General features: G+C 33.5%; 2 protein-coding genes across 2 annotated transcripts; both read right to left on the reverse strand.

Moving 5' to 3' along the window:
• Positions 1 to 2,746: 2,746 nt before the first annotated feature.
• On the reverse strand, positions 2,747 to 3,586 carry LOC146993800 (SCAN domain-containing protein 3-like). The gene has a single exon (XM_085826242.1). The coding sequence runs from the start codon at positions 3,584 to 3,586 to the stop codon at positions 2,747 to 2,749; it is 840 nt and encodes a 279-aa protein (XP_085682368.1).
• A 3,441-nt stretch (positions 3,587 to 7,027) lies between these two features.
• On the reverse strand, positions 7,028 to 8,792 carry LOC146993801 (zinc finger BED domain-containing protein 5-like). The gene is made up of 3 exons (XM_085826243.1): positions 8,124 to 8,792; positions 7,372 to 8,071; positions 7,028 to 7,308 (listed from the first exon to the last, which is right to left on the reverse strand). The coding sequence occupies exons 1-3, from the start codon at positions 8,790 to 8,792 to the stop codon at positions 7,028 to 7,030; spliced, it is 1,650 nt and encodes a 549-aa protein (XP_085682369.1).
• Positions 8,793 to 19,120: the final 10,328 nt, after the last annotated feature.

The raw sequence follows: 19,120 nt of genomic DNA on the forward strand, positions 1-19,120 counted from the left end.
AACATTATACTTATTATCATATATTTCTTACCTTTTGACCATTAATGGAAAAATTATTTTTCCGGTTAATGAAGACAAAACAAAAATTAATATCACACCACACTCGCAACATCTGCGGTTTCATTTGAATGTAACCCAAAATAATTCTTGGTAAGCTAGGTAGAATCACATTTGTGATTGCACTCCAGTTCTTTTACAGCTGGTCGAGAGAATTAACATCTACTGTATGTGGAAATAGCGAACAAAACAGTAAGAAATTGGAACAATTACCTGTAGACAACTTGTATTCATAGCATTCTAAAATGAGCTTTTGGTAAAATTTGACCGCAAATAAAACAGTAGTAATGAACGAATGTTTTTTCATGAAGTGGGTCCAATACTTTCACAGCAGGGCTATTTCATGTATTCTGCAGAGAGACGGATGTATGGTTTGTTGTAACTGCTGTATACAAATGTCTGGCTCGGAATTCCACAGCAGCAATTGGCACAACTTTCATGGTTGATGGTATAATATGGAGGTACCAAAAATTAGTATTATCACAGTAACTGCAAGATGGCTTACATTTCTAAAACTCAGTTAACACATTTCATGCAGAAAGAAAATATTATCCAGTTTCATTCTTAAATCAAGGTCACTGAAATGTGGTAAAAGCAATCTGCTTAAGAAAACAGATGCCTCTGTAGAGGACTTTCTATGGAAAACTGGCTTTCATTCCCATTATACATGGGCAAAGCCAATGTCGTGTAATATAATAATCTATTAGTACAGTAAATACATTTAATTTCTTTGCATTTATTTATGTCATGCTGCTTTTCATGTAATTTAGTATGATAACCTTATAAGTTTATTTAATTCTGCTCATGGTCTACGGAAGTAAGGTAAGTCACCTGTTATGAGAATATCAAGTTATTAATATTTATGTGAAAGTCTGCAATAACTTTTCATATCATAAGAGATTTACAAATGTGTATATAACTTACATGTGTAGTTATTATGCAAGATCTATAGAAAGTATCCAAAATTACCATGACATTAATCACACTGTACGAACAGGCAAGACATTATACATTAGGAGAAAATTAACTAATATTTTGGGGGATGAAATACTATTTTACACATGGGAACTGTTTAAACAGATGAGAAAAATTCATGCTTTTCTCCCTACAGTTACAGAATATATATATACATTGTTTCATAAGAATAAAAAGTAAAGTTAAATTTAAATAATTCTCATGCGCCATTGCTGCAAAGAATTAAATTTGAATTTAACAAATATTCTCTCTTCATATAAAGTTAATTTAAATTATGAAATTTTAATTGCATACATATCAAAGATTAATTATTGCTGCGAATTAATTTACTATATCATTGAAATTCTGAGAGCATATGTAAATTAAATGCACGTATCCATGAAAAAATATATAATATTGACCATGAAACCATGAAAAAATATATAATATTCCAAAAAACTAATCCCTAATATATACATATATATATATATATCTCAAAGACAGGCATATGCATAATTTCTGTTAGAGAAACAGTTTCTCCGAGATTACGTTTTAGAGTAATTAAAACGATAAATTAATGGTGATATTATTACTGCATTCCAAAATTCGCAGTAATTAACGATTTCGATCATTACTACGAAAAAAAAACGGGATGAAAAAGAAAGAATCCTGATACAATAACATTAAAAATTTGTGTGTTTACGTATAAAAATATATAATATTCTCAAATAGGTCATTTAAGCATAGTCTTTGATTCGGAAACATTTCCAGAAGTATTTCAGTTTTCATAATCTAAAGCAGCGTTTCCCAACCTTTTTTGGCCAAGGCACACTAGTCGCGGGGAAAAAAATCACGAGGCACACCACCATTAGAAAATGTTAAAAAATTAACTCTGTGCCTATATTGACTATAATAAAGTAATTCTCTTGAATAGGAATCAAATAAGCACAAAGAAAGTATTTTATAATTACTTTATTATGAAATATTAAGTAAACAGAATAGTGAAAAATTATAAAATACTTTCAGTGCGAAACCTGGGCCTGTTTGGCCGAACACAAAGCTGATATTCTGGCTGGAATCGAAGAAAGACACACACGTAGCTCTTCGTTAACAGTTCTCAGTCTCTCTCTGTATTTGGTTTTCATAGCAATCATGCTTGAAAAGCTAATCTCACACAGATATATAGTAGTAAAAGCGAGCAATGTCAAAATAGCTTTGTTTGCCAGAAGGGGGAACTCCTTGGCAGTATCCAACCAAACACTGTCCAAAGGTAGATCAGCAAATCTTAGCTTGCAACCACGATTTTGTCTCAGTTCAATTAGTTCCTCCTGCTCCTCTAAAGTCATTTCCTTTCCAACAACTGATGCTGAGCTATAAGGGTCCCTAACCCAGTCAAGGCATTCAGTGGAGACTGAAGAGAAATAAAATGACAACTTCTCCTCAAGAGTTTTTAAATGCTTAACTATTATCTCACACAGTGCAGCAGTGTGAACACCTTGCCATTGCATGGTGAGTGGGAACATTTCAAGATTGCCACTTTTCACGTGTTGATGCCAGAGTTGCACCTTTGAACGGAATCCATTTATTTTATCTGTACTTGTAAGCAGGTTTTCATTTCGACCTTGCATTCGGGTGTTCAATTCATTCAGATGATGAAATATATCTGCCAGGTATGCCAGCCTTGCACACCACTCATCACTTGCAAGCTGCTTTGCGTAATCTGACCCCTCATTTGTCAGAAACACTTTAAGTTCCTCCCGCAGCTCATACACACGAACCAAGACCTTGCCACGCGACAACCACCGGACCTCCGTATGAAACAGCAAGGTTTTATGCTTTGCTCCCATCTCCTCATCAAAGCTGCAAATATGCGACTTTTCATGGGTCGTGACTTTACAATGTTTACCATGCGCACAACATCATCCAACACATGAACTAAGGCTGATGGTAAAGTCTTGGCTACGAGGGCCTCGCGGTGTAAAAAACAATGCGTAATAATCACATCTGGATTTCTTTCCTTCACTCTGCTTACAAAGCCTTTGGTGCGCCCGACCATGGCTGCAGCTCCATCGGTGCAGACACTTGTGCAGTTTTCCCACTTAAGTCCTCCTTGTTCAAGGTATTCTGATGTGACCCGAAAAATTTCTTCTTCTGTTGTTTTTTCTGGCAATACCTTGAAAAAAAAGAAGTTTTCTGTAATTGCATCACCATCAACAAAACGCACATTAGCTAAGAGTTGAGCATGTCCACTGATATCAGTAGACTCGTCAAGTTGCAATGCAAATTTCTCACTGATACGGATCTTTTCCAAAATCACACTTTCGATGTCTGCAGACATGTCATTAATACGCCTGGAAATTGTGTTGTTTGAGAGAGGGACTTTGGCTATTTCCTTTGCTGCTTCAGGTCCGAGCATCTCCTCTACAATAGCTTTGCAGGCAGGAAGTATTAATGTCTCTGCCACAGTGTGCGACTTTTTTGTCTTTGCTATAAGTTCAGCAACTTGATAGCTAGCTTTAAGAGCTCTTTCATTTACCTTTGTTGTTTTTCTCATAAAAGTTGCCTGTTTCTCCATGTTGTCACGCAGGCGAACAAAATAGTCCACATTCTTGTTTTGAAGCAAAGGGTGTTTCGTTTGGAGATGGCGTTTAAGTTTGCTTGGGACCATAGCACAGTTAGCTAGCTATTCACCACACACCACGCACAGTGGAGTTGGTTTGTGTTCATCTCCAGTGAAAGTAAATCCAACTGAAATATAGCTTTCGCTATATTGCCTTGCGCCAGAGAATTTAACCATCTTTGCTTTCTTTTGACCCCCACTCATACTCGGGCTCTCATCTGGCTCCAGATTTTGTTCAGAGTCCAGTTCTTTCCTTTTCAAAAACTTGTCCATCACTGCAGTATCAGTGTCTCTCTCCTCACAGCAGCCGTTGTCTCTCTGACACTGTGTGAGGCGTCTGCCTGCGTCTCATGGGGGCGGGGACACGGCGGACACTTGTCAAGATTGGCAGGGGGAGGAGTTATAGCACTGCACAGCGCCGTGACCACCTATGACACTGGCGGGGGGAGTGACGGGAAGGAGTTATAGCGGGCGAACAGCACCGTGACACCCAGACCCGGCGGCACACCACAGTGCTTCAGACGGCACACTGGTGTGCCGCGGAACAGCGGTTGGGAACCGCTGATCTAAAGTAAAAACAAACCTGCTTTGCAGAGAATATCCATTGGCAGTTGCCTTCAGAAAAGGTTTCAATTCATTGAAGCAAACCGATTTAATCTGAATTAACTGATGAATTCACGCTCCGACATTTCAAAAGCATTACGACTGTCTCTTAAATCCCAAAACGTCTGAGCAAAATCACTTCAGCCATCTTGTTTACAGTCGCTGTTAAGAGTTGCGGCAGGTCAGGAGTAGCCGCAAAATTCCTCTATGGTAGTGACGTATTTTCAGTAGGCGTGTCCGAAAAGCGTTGCACTTGAATCCGATTTTGCAATGCAAGTACTATTACCATGACAAGCGTTGCACTTGAATTCGCCCCCAAATCTGGTAAGATGGCATGCAGAAGTTATAAAATTAAAAATATGAAACCGTAATTTATGAAATAAAGAACAATTATGATCTAAAGGATATCAAAATTGACAAAAAAAAAGCTTAATATTTATTTGTTTTTTTTATTAAACATTAAACATTTCTTTCAATGTAAGTTGTTTAAGTTGCTTCGTTTTATGTAATAATACTTTCTCTTTAATTCTATAAATAGACATAATTTCTTCTTCAGTTACAAAGTTCCTCTGGTCAAGTCCTATAATTGCTGTGTCAAGAATACCGACTAATTTGTCAATCGAAATTTTTTCGTTTTCAATAACCTCTGTGTCACTTTCTTCACTATCAGAAGCGAATTATAATGAGGAGGAATTTGATTTAAATCATATCAAAGACGGAGTACATTGAGATAAAATACTACATTTAGTAAGGAATTATAAGACAAATAAAATAAAAACATCTGCCCTGAAGATAAGGATAGTGCTGACAGATTAACTTCCAATTCATTGCGCGCCGTGTCGTTTCCCTTCCCCGGCAGAGCAGCGTGAAATTGATAAACATATTTCGGAATGATTAGATAATCAAAGGATATGCCTTTATCCGTTTTTTGCAGCAATTCCACTTTTGGTTTAATGGACTTCGAAACATACTTTCGCTTCGTAGATCCTTTACATATTAGTAAATATATATCGGAAATTCTATTTGACATAATCGAAAGTTCAAGCTTACTTTTATAAAATTGCTGTAACAGTCTGCAAAAAATAATAAGCCGGATCCAATTCGAAGGTTAAGGAACAACGCAATCTGCAACATTACCTGAATTAGATAATTTCAGCTTAGCTTATACCGTCCGTTATACATTAAACGCGCTTGCGTAAACGTATTATGCGCATGCGCACACGCATATTCGCAGCCGTAAAGGTCTTATGCGCATGCGTCAAAGCGACGCATGCGCAGAAAGTTTGTAGATTTGAGGTCCGGATTATAGATCATTCCGGATTATGGGTGTCCAAACTAACGACTTTTGACTGTATATAAAATTACATAATTAGTACAGCATTTTTTACATTGCTATCTATTCTGCTTCTTTGATATTTGCTATTTTTTAAACATTTCTCAGTTTATAAATATAGATCATTAATTGTAACATAATTTTTCTGAATATATAAAGCTATGATTGAACATATTATAAGTGTTAGAATGTTGTGATTTGAAATATTTATCTTCAATGAATATGAAAGCGTATAAATATCATTAATTTCAATAAACATAGGGGTATGCCTCTGCTTAAGGCAAAAAAAATATCTACGTAATGCTCTACTTAGTTAGAGTCAGCATTGCAATATATGTTTTAAAAATTCCTCAGTGTAACCTCAAAAATATGTATTGATATTTATAATTATAAAAACACATAATTTCTAGACCTTTCACCAGAAAACGTTGAGGCATTATTTCCAATTCAATCAGTTCTTATGATTCAGAGATCGTAAAGAGATAATATAAAAATCAGCTCTGTGCTTCAAATCCCTAATACATTATTTATGGAACTCCTAAATGTATTCTTTTCATGTGGTATCTATTGTCATGACTTTGAGCACACATGTTTGCGACAAGAATATTTGCATCTGATAAATGTTTGTTAATATAAATATTCAGTTTAAATTGAATTTTCAGAATATATTTTCATATGTGAAATTTTCAGAAATTTTTATACATGGAACATACCTTCATCCACATTAAGAAACCTTATAATGTATTTTGCTTATATCATTTAATGACTATTATCTAAAAATATGTCGCATTACTTAGCATTCCTGACTGCATAACTTTTCTTCTGTTTTATCTTCTCAGAAACAAAATAAATCATTATATTTTAATGCTTTTCTGCATAAATTATTTTCTTTTATTTAGTCCCAGAAATAAAATAAACCAACTTACTTTAATGTTTATTTCTGAAATTATTTAAAGTAGTCTTTTAGATATTTTCAGTAACAATTTGGATATAAAAGTTCAGCTGAACTTTGGGAAGTGGCCATTACATGTTTTGCTATGCTTTTGTACACTAAAGCCTACATTTAATAATTTTATTGCATCGAATCTACTGTCTCTTATTTTAGATTACAAGTGAATCATTTCTTATGGCAGCGTTTCCCAACCTTTTTTGGCCAAGGCACACTTGTCGCGGGGAAAAAAATCACGAGGCACACCACCATTAGAAAATGTTAAAAAATTAACTCTGTGCCTATATTGACTATAATAAAGTAATTCTCTTGAATAGGAATCAAATAAGCACAAAAAATTATTTTATAATTACTTTATTATGAAATATTAAGTAAACAGAATAGTGAAAATTATAAAATACTTTTAGTGCGAAACCTGGGCCTGTTTGGCCGAACACAAAGCTGATATTCTGGCTGGAATCGAAGAAAGACACACACGTAGCTCTTCGTCAACAGTTCTCAGTCTCTTTCTCTATTTGGTTTTCATAGCAATCATGCTTGAAAAGCTAATCTCACACAGATATGTAGTGGTAAAAGGGAGCAATGTCAAAATAGCTTTGTTTGCCAGAAGGGGGAACTCCTTGGCAGTATCCAACCAAAAACTGTCCAAAGGTAGATCAGCAAATCTTAGCTTGCAACCACGATTTTGTCTCAGTTCAATTAGTTCCTCCTGCTTCTGTAAAGTCATTTCCTTTCCAACGACTGATGCTGAGCTATAAGGGTCCCTAACCCAGTCAAGGCATTCAGTGGAGACTGAAGAGAAATAAAATGACAACTTCTCCTCAAGAGTTTTTAAATGCTTAACTATTATCTCACACAGTGCAGCAGTGTGAACACCTTGCCATTGCATGGTGAGTGGGAACATTTCAAGATTGCCACTTTTCACGTGTTGATGCCAGAGTTGCACCTTTGAACGGAATCCATTTATTTTATCTGTACTTGTAAGCAGGTTTTGATTTCGGCCTTGCATTCGGGTGTTCAATTCATTCAGATGATGAAATATATCTGCCAGGTATGCCAGCCTTGCACACCACTCATCACTTGCAAGCTGCTTTGCGTAATCTGACCCCTCATTTGTCAGAAACACTTTAAGTTCCTCCCGCAGCTCATACACACGAACCAAGACCTTGCCACGCGACAACCACCGGACCTCCGTATGAAACAGCAAGGTTTTATGCTTTGCTCCCATCTCCTCACACAAAGCTGTAAATATGCGACTTTTCATGGGTCGTGACTTTACAATGTTTACCATGCGCACAACATCATCCAACACATGAACTAAGGCTGATGGTAAAGTCTTGGCTACGAGGGCCTCGCGGTGTAAAAAACAATGCGTAATAATCACATCTGGATTTCTTTCCTTCACTCTGCTTACAAAGCCTTTGGTGCGCCCGACCATGGCTGCAGCTCCATCGGTGCAGACACTTGTGCAGTTTTCCCACTTAAGTCCTCCTTGTTCAAGGTATTCTGATGTGACCCGAAAAATTTCTTCTTCTGTTGTTTTTTCTGGCAATACCTTGAAAAAAAAAGAAGTTTTCTGTAATTGCATCACCATCAACAAAACGCACATTAGCTAAGAGTTGAGCATGTCCACTGATATCAGTAGACTCGTCAAGTTGCAATGCAAATTTCTCACTGATACGGATCTTTTCCAAAATCACACTTTCGATGTCTGCAGACATGTCATTAATACGCCTGGAAATTGTGTTGTTTGAGAGAGGGACTTTGGCTATTTCCTTTGCTGCTTCAGGTCCGAGCATCTCCTCTACAATAGCTTTGCAGGCAGGAAGTATTAATGTCTCTGCCACAGTGTGCGACTTTTTTGTCTTGGCTATAAGTTCAGCAACTTGATAGCTAGCTTTAAGAGCTCTTTCATTTACCTTTGTTGTTTTTCTCATAAAAGTTGCCTGTTTCTCCATGTTGTCACGCAGGCGAACAAAATAGTCCACATTCTTGTTTTGAAGCAAAGGGTGTTTCGTTTGGAGAGGGCGTTTAAGTTTGCTTGGGACCATAGCACTGTTAGCTAGCTTTTCACCACACACCACGCACAGTGGAGTTGGTTTGTGTTCATCTCCAGTGAAAGTAAATCCAACTGAAATATAGCTTTCGCTATATTGCCTTGCGCCAGAGAATTTAACTATCTTTGCTTTCTTTTGACCCCCACTCATACTCGGGCTCTCATCTGGCTCCAGATTTTGTTCAGAGTCCAGTTCTTTCCTTTTTAAACACTTGTCCATCACTGCAGTATCAGTGTCTCTCTCCTCACAGCAGCCGTTGTGTCTCTGACACTGTGTGAGGCGTCTGCCTGCGTCTCATGGGGGCGGGGACACGGCGGACACTTGTCAAGATTGGCAGGGGGAGGAGTTATAGCACTGCACAGCGCCGTGACCACCTATGACACTGGCGGGGGGAGTGACGGGAAGGAGTTATAGCGGGCGAACAGCACCGTGACACCCAGACCCGGCGGCACACCACAGTGCTTCAGACGGCACACTGGTGTGCCGCGGAACAGCGGTTGGGAACCGCTGTCTTATGGGATTCACGATTAGGCCTTTTCAACACTAGATTTTTTTTCCACTTGTTGTAATCTCAACTATTTCTAAATGTTAGGTTAGGTTAATTAACTATGGCAAAGCCTTGAGGGCTATCTGCCTAAGGGGAGGGATGCCTTTGTGGAGGACTTTCTAAGGTAAACTGGCTCGTATACACGTTACACATGGGTAAAACCACGAAAACGGCCATGCAGCCAACCCATTTGCGGGATTCAAACCTTGGACCGAACTACCAGTGTTCAGCGACTTTACCGCTCGGCCGCTGGTGGGCCCCTATTTCTAAATAATGTCATCTGGTGTGACCGTACAGATTCTAGTGCCAGCTCTCATGAGGTTTCAGGTGGTTTTTAGACGTCTTTTATTTCCTTTCAGAGGCAGATGTAAATGCTCCAAGTCCTTATATGCATCATAAGAGAGTGATTTTTTATTACTGAAAAACAGCTAAAACAGAAGCAAAATGCATGGTCTTTTTCTTCACTATGATTAATTAATTATGATCTCCATAGTGCAAGTCCCTGATGCAATGATTTGGTGAATATTTTCTAAAATAAAATAATTATCCCCTTTCTCTAGCAGATCTTTCAGTTCTTTGGCATCACTTACAGAAGGATTCTATCTTATCACATCAATGTTGAAGTACATTACTCAATTTCTTTTATGAAGAGAAAAATGCTAAAGCAATGCAATTATTGCTCTCATTATTACTAATGTCAAAATTACTAGGATAACACGTCCTGATTTTGGTGGGACAATCCTGCTTTTTGGAGGACTATCCCGTGACCCACAGATTTTTAAAAATGTCCCGCTTTTTTAGAAAACATCTGCATTTCTTATTTTAAATGTACCATTAAAATATATTACCTATTATTTATTAATTATTATAGTAAATAAAAAGAAATAAAAAATACATAAATAAAAAAAACACATAAAATGTATGCAGAGTACACTAAAATAGGCGATGTAACGAGTTAGATTTACTCGGTGGTGTTCGATCATCGTCGTTACGTCTCGTCAAGGAATATCTATTGTTAATGGAGGAACAGCTAGCATTAGCTCAAGGGCTATTTGCTTTCCACACTATAAACCACAATCAAAGTTTCAGATCAATTGATTGTACATCGTAAATGATCAAAACATTGTACGACAAAAAATTTGCAGAAGCAACGACAAAAACTGAAGCAATTATTTGTAATGTTTTTTGACTATATTCGTTTTCACAATTGCAGAAACAATTAGATTTTAAATGCACATTTATATCCGTATATTAAGATGCTTCCTACCACAAAAATTTAAAATTATTTTCCACAATTGTTAAACTTTTTGATCTAGAAACAGAAATTAAAATTAGAATATTAGATTTTATTTCACTGCAGGGTGAAACTTCAGAAATAATTTTTGATTCAATAAATACTATTTTAAAAAATAATAATTTGAACTATAAAATCATTGCCTATTGTGAGGATAACACTAATGCAAATTTTGGTGGAAAAGCTAGAAGAAGCATCAATAACGTTTTTACGAACTTAACGAACATTTGAACCACAAAATTATTAGAGTAGCTTGTTGGAAAGAAGGAACGGAAGACACTCAGATGTATCCCCAGGGGTGTTCTCTATCAAAATTTGGATGGCTGCAGCATTAACGCAGTGGAATTATACCTGTATGTACAGGAATTATACCTGTATACCTGTATGATCAGTGGAATTATACCTGTATGACCGTATTTAATTAACGTTAAAGATAAATAATTTTTTCAATGTCATTAAACAACAGGAGTAAGGTGGGGATATGCGACTTCCACTTTATTTACAACTTACAAACCTACTTACTGTTATGAAATATTCCAGCACTCAATTAATAACTGCCTTTGAGGATTTGAAGAACAAATTGGAACAAATGCAAAATCAGATTCTTCACCTTGACTGGCATTGAAAAAAACAACCCTAAGAGTTACTTTTATACTGAACTGGACAACTGTGCATGTCTCATGAGATACAAATTTCCAACTCAAGTTTCAACAACATTCTTAGACTTTCATAGATGTCTCAGATAAACTTTGAGCCACAAAGCTTAAAATTCAGCAGGGTTTTGTTTAATTTACATTGAGGGAAAAACTCAAGGATTTTGATGATTTACTAGACTGGTGCCCTTGTGAAGATACAATAGTTGTGTTTTGATTAGCAGTGGAATATCATTGCTGGGCTGTCCACATGAGTAAGACTGGAATTTTTAATAGTCTTGATTATCTCTGCCATTCTGGCTTTATGGATAGTGATCACTTCCTTCTTTGTCCTGCTCTAACAAAGAATTCTCTACTTAAACATAATTGGGAAGCTCGAAATAACATGAGAATTTTTTCACACTATTTTAAACTTTAATAATTTAAATTTAGCATTTTAAACTTTAGTAATTTAAATTCTGGCTTGGATATTGAATTCTAATTTTATGCTTGTATGCTATATTTTAATATTGTTTTATCACCTAAGGACAAATTTTCAAAGGTTTTTCTTTTTAAGTATATAGTTTACGAAATTTAACTCATAATATCCTAAAATATGATTTCAACTAACAAGGAATAAATAACATTTTTATGACTTGAGTATCAAGTATAATAACTGAAATTCAAATATTTCTTATTCGTAACATATTTTACTTGTATTCACTATCAAATATGCCAAACTTGAATAACACTGAATCTTGAAAGATCTTAATATCCAGTACTGTAAGCCTGAATACAGATGATACTGTAAGCAGCTTCTGTTTTATTACTTGATAAATACAAAGTTCTAAGATTGAAAACGAGGAAAAAAAAAAAAAAAGATTAAAAACCTAGGAATTGAAATACCACAACATATAAGGTAGAGTTAAATAAGCACGTAACTAAAAAAATAAGAAAACTGTAGCATGTTTTTCTTTAGTACTACTACTTTAATACACTTTACTACCTATTACAACAAGTTTGATTGTTATGGCATTTGGATTTACAAAGTAGATCAGCTGATTTGCACAAACAGATGTTCGTAGTACACCTGTTTTAACAGCTGCATTTTCTAAGTCCTTGTACCCCAACTAAAGAATTTTTTTTTTTTTTTTTTTTTTTTTTTTTTACTATTTCACAAACACTTACTTCTTCTATACCAACTTCTTCAATGTTCAAAAAATTTTTCTTTACAAAAAATAAACTGCTTTCCTGTTTACAACGATTTTAATTTACCGAACTTACTATCAAAAACATAAAACCTCATCATCTTAAATATCTCTAATAACGGCTATTATTGATTTTGGATCCATTTTTGATCTATCAATATCAGGTACTTTTATTTTAACATTTTTCCAAAAGTATTTGTCCAAATGTAGGTTTCGGAAAGTTTTTAGTAGACACAGTCTTCATCTTCTTTGCCTGCTTCTGAAGTCCTTCCTTAACTGTCTCTCGAAACACTTTCACATTTTGAGTTTTCTTGATAATTGCACCCGTTGTGTCAGAGCATATATCTGGTTCTTTCATTTCAATTCAAAGTTTAGTATCTGCTTCCATTGTTATGTCTGATTATTTTTCATATGCATTATTATTATCTTGCAATTCTAAATCAACTGTTGATTCGAGATTAGTTTTCCCATTTTCTGTATTAATCACACATTCATTAGTAATACATACTTATAACTTTTTTCTAAATCCTGTTCAGTGGTCATGTTACTAATCAAATTATGTGGCAAAACTGAGTTAGCAAGTCCTAGCTTCATAAGACAACTTTGCAGGACATCACAGGATAGCTTCATTAAGATGAACATTTGAATCCTTCCTGATATGCTTTGTTTTTTATTTTTGAACAAATTTTAATCCTTCTGACCAATTTCCTATCTTATTTGTTTCCAACATGTTCTTAACATCTTGGTTCACCCATTTGACAGAACTTTGTGACTGACTGTGTCTCGGTTTTCAGTGAGCTATTTTTATATCACTCCACATTTCACATAAACTGTTTATGATTTGATTTGGTTGCAAAATTCCCTCCTATTATCAGAGTGAAGAATGCTCAGGGCTCCAAAAGCTATGAAAATATCCAGAAAGTGATATGCTACTTCAACAATTCTTTTACTGTGTAAACATCGGAGTAGGACAAATTGTGTAAGATGATCTTGATGCACTCAAATGAATTTCATATCATGATCAGTATTGGACTGCATATCTATTAGGTTGACTTGGCATCGAGAATTCATTTCACTATGCACAACTGATTTAATTACAATCCCATCTTTCACAGTTTTTTGTTTCTTCTGACATGGTTCGCATAGTCTTAAATATGTGAAAATAGGTTCTACTGTTACATTCTTGTACTTACGATTCAGTTCATGCAAGTTCTTTCACCATGGCCAATTGCAATATGAGCGCTGTGTTGAAGACTTCATCAGTTGTAACATAATATAGGATTTTTGCAAATAGTGATATTATAAGTTTGTCCTTTCCTCCAATTAGAATACGACAGCGTTTCAACCTTCTGTAATGAACTGTTTGTTTCTCCATCACATATTTCTCACTTGTTAAATAAAAGCAGTTATCAGGCTTATTTTTTACAAATTCAGACAAAATGTCATAATCTTTTTCTGCATAACATCACTCATTTCCCATCAGCAAAATAAAAAAAGCAAAGTATGTAAAAATGGACACAAACTTCAGGGAAAGTGCAGAATCACCCCTGCTTAGTGCATTTCTCAAAATCGCCAACTTGAAAATAACAAGTCTAAGAATTGCACAAACACAGTGTCCATGTACACAACGACCTATTTTTGCTTAAAATAACATCAGAGAATTACACAAACTTGGCACTACGCACTCCCTTGACTTTGTCCATGTGAACATCGATAAGTGGGCGATTCTGCACGTGCGCCCAAACTTCTTCTTTTTTAGATCGTAGCTGCTTACACTTGTTTAAATTATGTCCAAGTTAGACTGCGAATGGTGCAAATAAGGAGAGGCAGGAACAGAAAAGTGTCATGACGGAATTTGTGTGCGGAGGCTTATTCAAGGTTGATTTAAATCCCTCGTTTCAGGATTTTACCAGAAGGCATTGGTAATTCCTCGGTTTTACCTCAAAGGCTGAAGTAAAATCATAATAAAGCATACTTCGAGCTTTTAACAAGCTACTTTGGTAAAAGCTAGGTTTTACCGGTAAAACCTAGGATTTACCAGACTTTAGGATCTTACAGTAACATATCTCCATTCATACTGCGTATAATATTTTACTCGTAAAATGTATACGATTCTTTTATATTCTTATATATATTGATTCAAATAATGAATAAAACTTAAATGCAATAATGTGCAAATAATTTTTTAAAAAGTACGTAGCTTTTTCATAATATTTATTAAATTATAAAATGAACAAATATAATTTTTTTACAATTTTTATTTATTAAATTATAAAATGAACAAATATCATTATTTCACAATTCACAAAATTACACATATATACAATAGTTAATATACATTATTAGTAATCTTCCTTTTACTTACTGTTTATTTCTAACCTACTTTTTTTTTTTCTTTATTACAGATACTTTAATAATCCCATTAAAATATTCTCGTGCTTTCATGAAAAGCAATCAGAATAGGCTGCATCAACAAAGTTCAGTAGGAGGAGCTGTGTGACGTCCATAAATGGGTGGGACTAAGCTTATGACGTCACAATGTAGTCATGGTAGTCTCGCATTTACACTACGTGTACTTTCTATTTTCTCTTAAAAATAACAATAATAAATTGTTTATTATTGTAAATTAATATCAAATTCTTTACTTTTGATTTACGTTTATAACATTTAAGCTTAGGCGTTACTCATAATAAGTATAATAAATTGTTGATATTTAAAATTACCATGATACAGTGAGCGAATTCTACCAATTATTAAAACGATAAACAAAGTCGCAGTTTCTAATACTTGTAGAGCTTCAATGTTTTCAAAGATTTTTATTAAAACATTTATACAAATAAAAAAAAAAAAAAAAAGAAATTAAATTCATATTGTGGAACATTTCAATTTTCTCATTTTTACAAATTACCTTCTTGCTACGTAACGACATAATTTCTTACATACCAATAATTAGACAATTTTTCATTATTTTCTAAGAATTTCAAACTTTACATTTAATAAAAAAAAGAATATTTTTTATTGCATATGAACATCATTACACAGCTTTCATATCAGTTTCTAAAATTCCTAAATCACGCCATATTCTGTGTAGGCATACTAGAATTCTACGCGTTAATAAATAAAAAAATCTAATTTCTCAGAATGAAAGAAAATAATACACTAAAATAAATACTACAATCTTGGAACACAAAGCAATGCTTCACATACGCACACACCACATATTATCAATGAAGTCATATTATCAAGTGCAATTACCATACCAAACAGTACGTATTAAAATATGAGGTAAACGTTACTTCAAGGGTTAAAGTTTACAGTTTTGCTACTGTTGAATAGATCGTCGTGCTATCGATATATATCGTAAGTCGGAAAGCGTTATAAACATATCAAAACCAAAAAATTAAAAATACAATTTAAATGAAAAATGACGTCTTAAATATAATTCACAATTAAAACAACAATACAAATTTTAAATACACAAACGACATGTTAAACATTGCACATAAATAAAGTTACATTACTGCTCGGCATCACACACAACCTCGTTTTCCCTTTTACACAACGATCCGTATTCGCTTGAAAAACATCAAAGAATTCCACAAACTCGGTGTCCATATGTAAGGCTCCTCTAAACCAGGCTGAATCACCAACGTTTCTCTCTTGGCGAGGGAGTGAACGCGCTGCCAATTTTGGCGCGTTTATCGCACACGCTGGCTGAATGTATGCTGTTTTTTTTAAGTTTTATTTTATAGACGCGCGGCATTCAGAGCATATAAACTTTTCGGATAATTTATTAATTGTCGAATAGTATATAGACGTTTTCACTTAAGTAAAAATTTCGCGTATATATTGTAAACATATTCAAAATAACTTATTCTTTAGATGTTTCAGTTTCGTTAGCAGACTAAAATAAATAAGATATGAATAAAAACTTTCAATAGTGTCAAATGGGGAAATAGTTAAAGCGTAGAGCGTGCAAATAAATTTATCTTAATGACATTTTAACAAAAATTTCAATAAAAACACTGTAAATTCATACTAAAAAAAAACTTAAGAATATGTTGTCATTTAAGTCTGAGGTATATGGAAATAATTGTGCAAGATTCTGAAGAAACACTTTCTTTTAAATGTGTGAAATATTTCATAACATATATGGAAGAAGAAAGTACAGCATTCTGTGTTTTGGATGCTTTTCATCAAATGTAATATAAATACGAACTAGAAACCGTAATAAAAAGTCCTTCCTCTTCAATCAGATCACCTTTGTGTTGCATTGTATTTGTAATACTTCTAAAAATCCAATTTTTACCTAAATTAAAAAACAGTTATTCCATAAAAGATAATAACTTTGAACGTATATAGAATGAATTTTGTAATTTGGGTTATGTTACAAAGTAATTCATAGTTTATATATTTTATACTAATAATTTAGATAAAACCTGTCCAATTTAAGAATGTGTGTTAACCACATTCTTAAATTGTAAAAGGACGACTTAACCACATGTAATTCATTTCAAAGCATAAAAGAAAGCTTATTTTTTATTTTACACAGCAACAGCATTTTCATGCAGTCAAGTTTTTTTAACTGCTAGTTATTATACATAATACTTAATTTTAAACCCATTTTTATTAGAAAGCATAACTAAGAAACTTCTTTTTAAAGCACCACAGTGATTGCAAAGAATGTCGTTAAATTTACAAAAGTATTGAAGATATATTGAACAGCATTATAACAAGAAAGTACTGTACAAAATATGTAAATTTAGCATAACTTCTTTTTTAGTATTTGCATAGTTTCCTCCAAATGAACCTTAATGGGAAGTTATCTTGCGAAAATTTAAAAGTATTAAAATGGCCTCTATTTAAGATGTAACTGCATTTATAATTATTTTGTAATTGCAAATAGATTATATTACTGCAATTAGATTATGCACTTACAACATAATTGCATAAAGTAATGAAATTAAGAGTTCACAGATACAATGTAATATAATTACAATGCAATTACCTAAATTGTAATTATAATCACTTATTTAATACCACAATATTATTACAATCACAATGCAATTTAAATTGGGTACTATATTTGCATACCCTCCACTCAAAAGGAGGTACTGATAAGCCTGGAAGTTATTATCAACAAAAAGCCTGTTCAGGACAGTTTGATGACAATTTCCACCGGGCGAAAAGTACATTCTTAATTAAGCCCAGGCAAATCATGACAATAAAAATCATTTAGTCTTATGATTGACTATATTTTAAACCCTAAATTTGAATTCTGCACCAAATTATTTACCTATATTTTAACATACTTTATGAATTATTAGAAGCGATATGGCAAATATCTTCTAAAAATAACTGTAAAATATTTGTATCCATTAATTGATTCAGATACACACTTTTATTATTTAAGTATGTCAAAATAACAGTTTCATGTTCCTGAAATACAAAAATTATGGAAAAAGTTAAAGTAATATTCTTAGAAGCATATGATATTAGTCACCAGATGCAAAATTATAGTTAATTTTTTGCCCTAAATACAATTTTATTACACAGTAGTCAAATGTGTAACTTAATAACATGTTATATAAAAAATTAATGATAATAAGTTTATCAGAAATGAATTAATTCTGCAAATAAACTTTCTGCACTTGAAAATTTTCTACACCTGAGGGGAGGGAGAGATCTAGTAAAATTAGATTTATTATAACTTCAGTTGGACCAAACACCTTCTCTCTATATATATGCATCACTAAAGAAATTATCATGCTTAAAAAACAGATATACCATACCAGTTTTTTTTCCCTTGTTACACTTTACATTGAGAAATAACAAACCGTACAACACTGAAAAATACTATCCTTGAAATTTTGTTTAAATGAAGAAACACACACCATCTTTTTATTTAAGCATTATACTTCAAAAACAGATACACATACCAATTTATTTTCACTAGCTTTTATACTGATAACATGCCATATAAAAATGAAAAGAATTATCCTTGAAATTTAGATAAAATGAAGTAACACAATGGGAAAATTTATGCACACGGACATCTTTTTTCTATTGCATGTTGTCTGACATGATCCACAAGTGCCTAAAAATGTACCCAAAGAAACGCATTTCAATATTAACAAAAAATTGTTTACAGATTAAAATTCATTCATTTCATACCAGTATTATAAAGATCATGTATGAAACAAATCTGCTTTCCCATACTTTTAAGCAAAACTTTTATACTGGAAAATAGACTATATTTCTATATATTAGAAACAAGAAAATACTAATTTGAATGTTCTGCATTCATTTCTAAATCTTTACTCCATTGCCAAATTGTATAATACTGTGATTATAAATAAACTTGCACAATCATTGCAATTATTGAAGTCAGATTATATATATTTTGTCTCACACTATTCAATTTATTCTATTGACTTCAGATGTCAATGTCAAAATTCTGGAAGTTATTTTAACCAAGAAACAGTAGTGGGCACCGTGCATAAACAACTCATCTAACTTTTTAACAATAGTGATTATAAAATAAAGAAAAAATTATATATCATTCCAACGATATTGCAACTATAGTATAATGTTACATATATCTTTAGCAAACATTCAGATTTTATCTTGACTTTCCAAATTATTATTTATTTTTTAATAAATTTCAATATGCTAATGATTTTCAAGTTACATTAGTATAAATTCCACAATTAGCACAGGAAAACAAAATCCGCGCTTTATATTAGAAGAGAAATTTCTTTTCCATATTCAAAACATCTACATTGGCGATGTTTGGCGACGGGTACATTAACCCTAGACTAATTTAATTATAGCTATTATTACAGAAATTAGCAGATACTCAGGTT

The sequence above is a fragment of the Stegodyphus dumicola genome, chromosome 11 (assembly GCF_044657685.1).
Source record: "Stegodyphus dumicola isolate Sdum_Otavi_A_Nest chromosome 11, ASM4465768v1".
In the NCBI taxonomy this organism is placed as follows: domain Eukaryota; kingdom Metazoa; phylum Arthropoda; class Arachnida; order Araneae; family Eresidae; genus Stegodyphus; species Stegodyphus dumicola.

What these genes read in the sequence shown, in the direction of transcription:
- LOC146993800 (XM_085826242.1), bottom strand. Translation starts at nt 3,586, where the DNA reads ATGGAGAAACAGGCAACTTTTATGAGAAAAACAACAAAGGTAAATGAA.
- LOC146993801 (XM_085826243.1), bottom strand. Translation starts at nt 8,792, where the DNA reads ATGGACAAGTGTTTAAAAAGGAAAGAACTGGACTCTGAACAAAATCTG. An exon ending in ATGCTCAACTCTTAGCTAAT is followed by an intron (nt 8,072 to 8,123) that starts GTGCGTTTTGTT and finishes TTTTTTTTCAAG; the next exon opens with GTATTGCCAGAAAAAACAAC. An exon ending in TGTTCACACTGCTGCACTGT is followed by an intron (nt 7,309 to 7,371) that starts GTGAGATAATAG and finishes ATTTCTCTTCAG; the next exon opens with TCTCCACTGAATGCCTTGAC.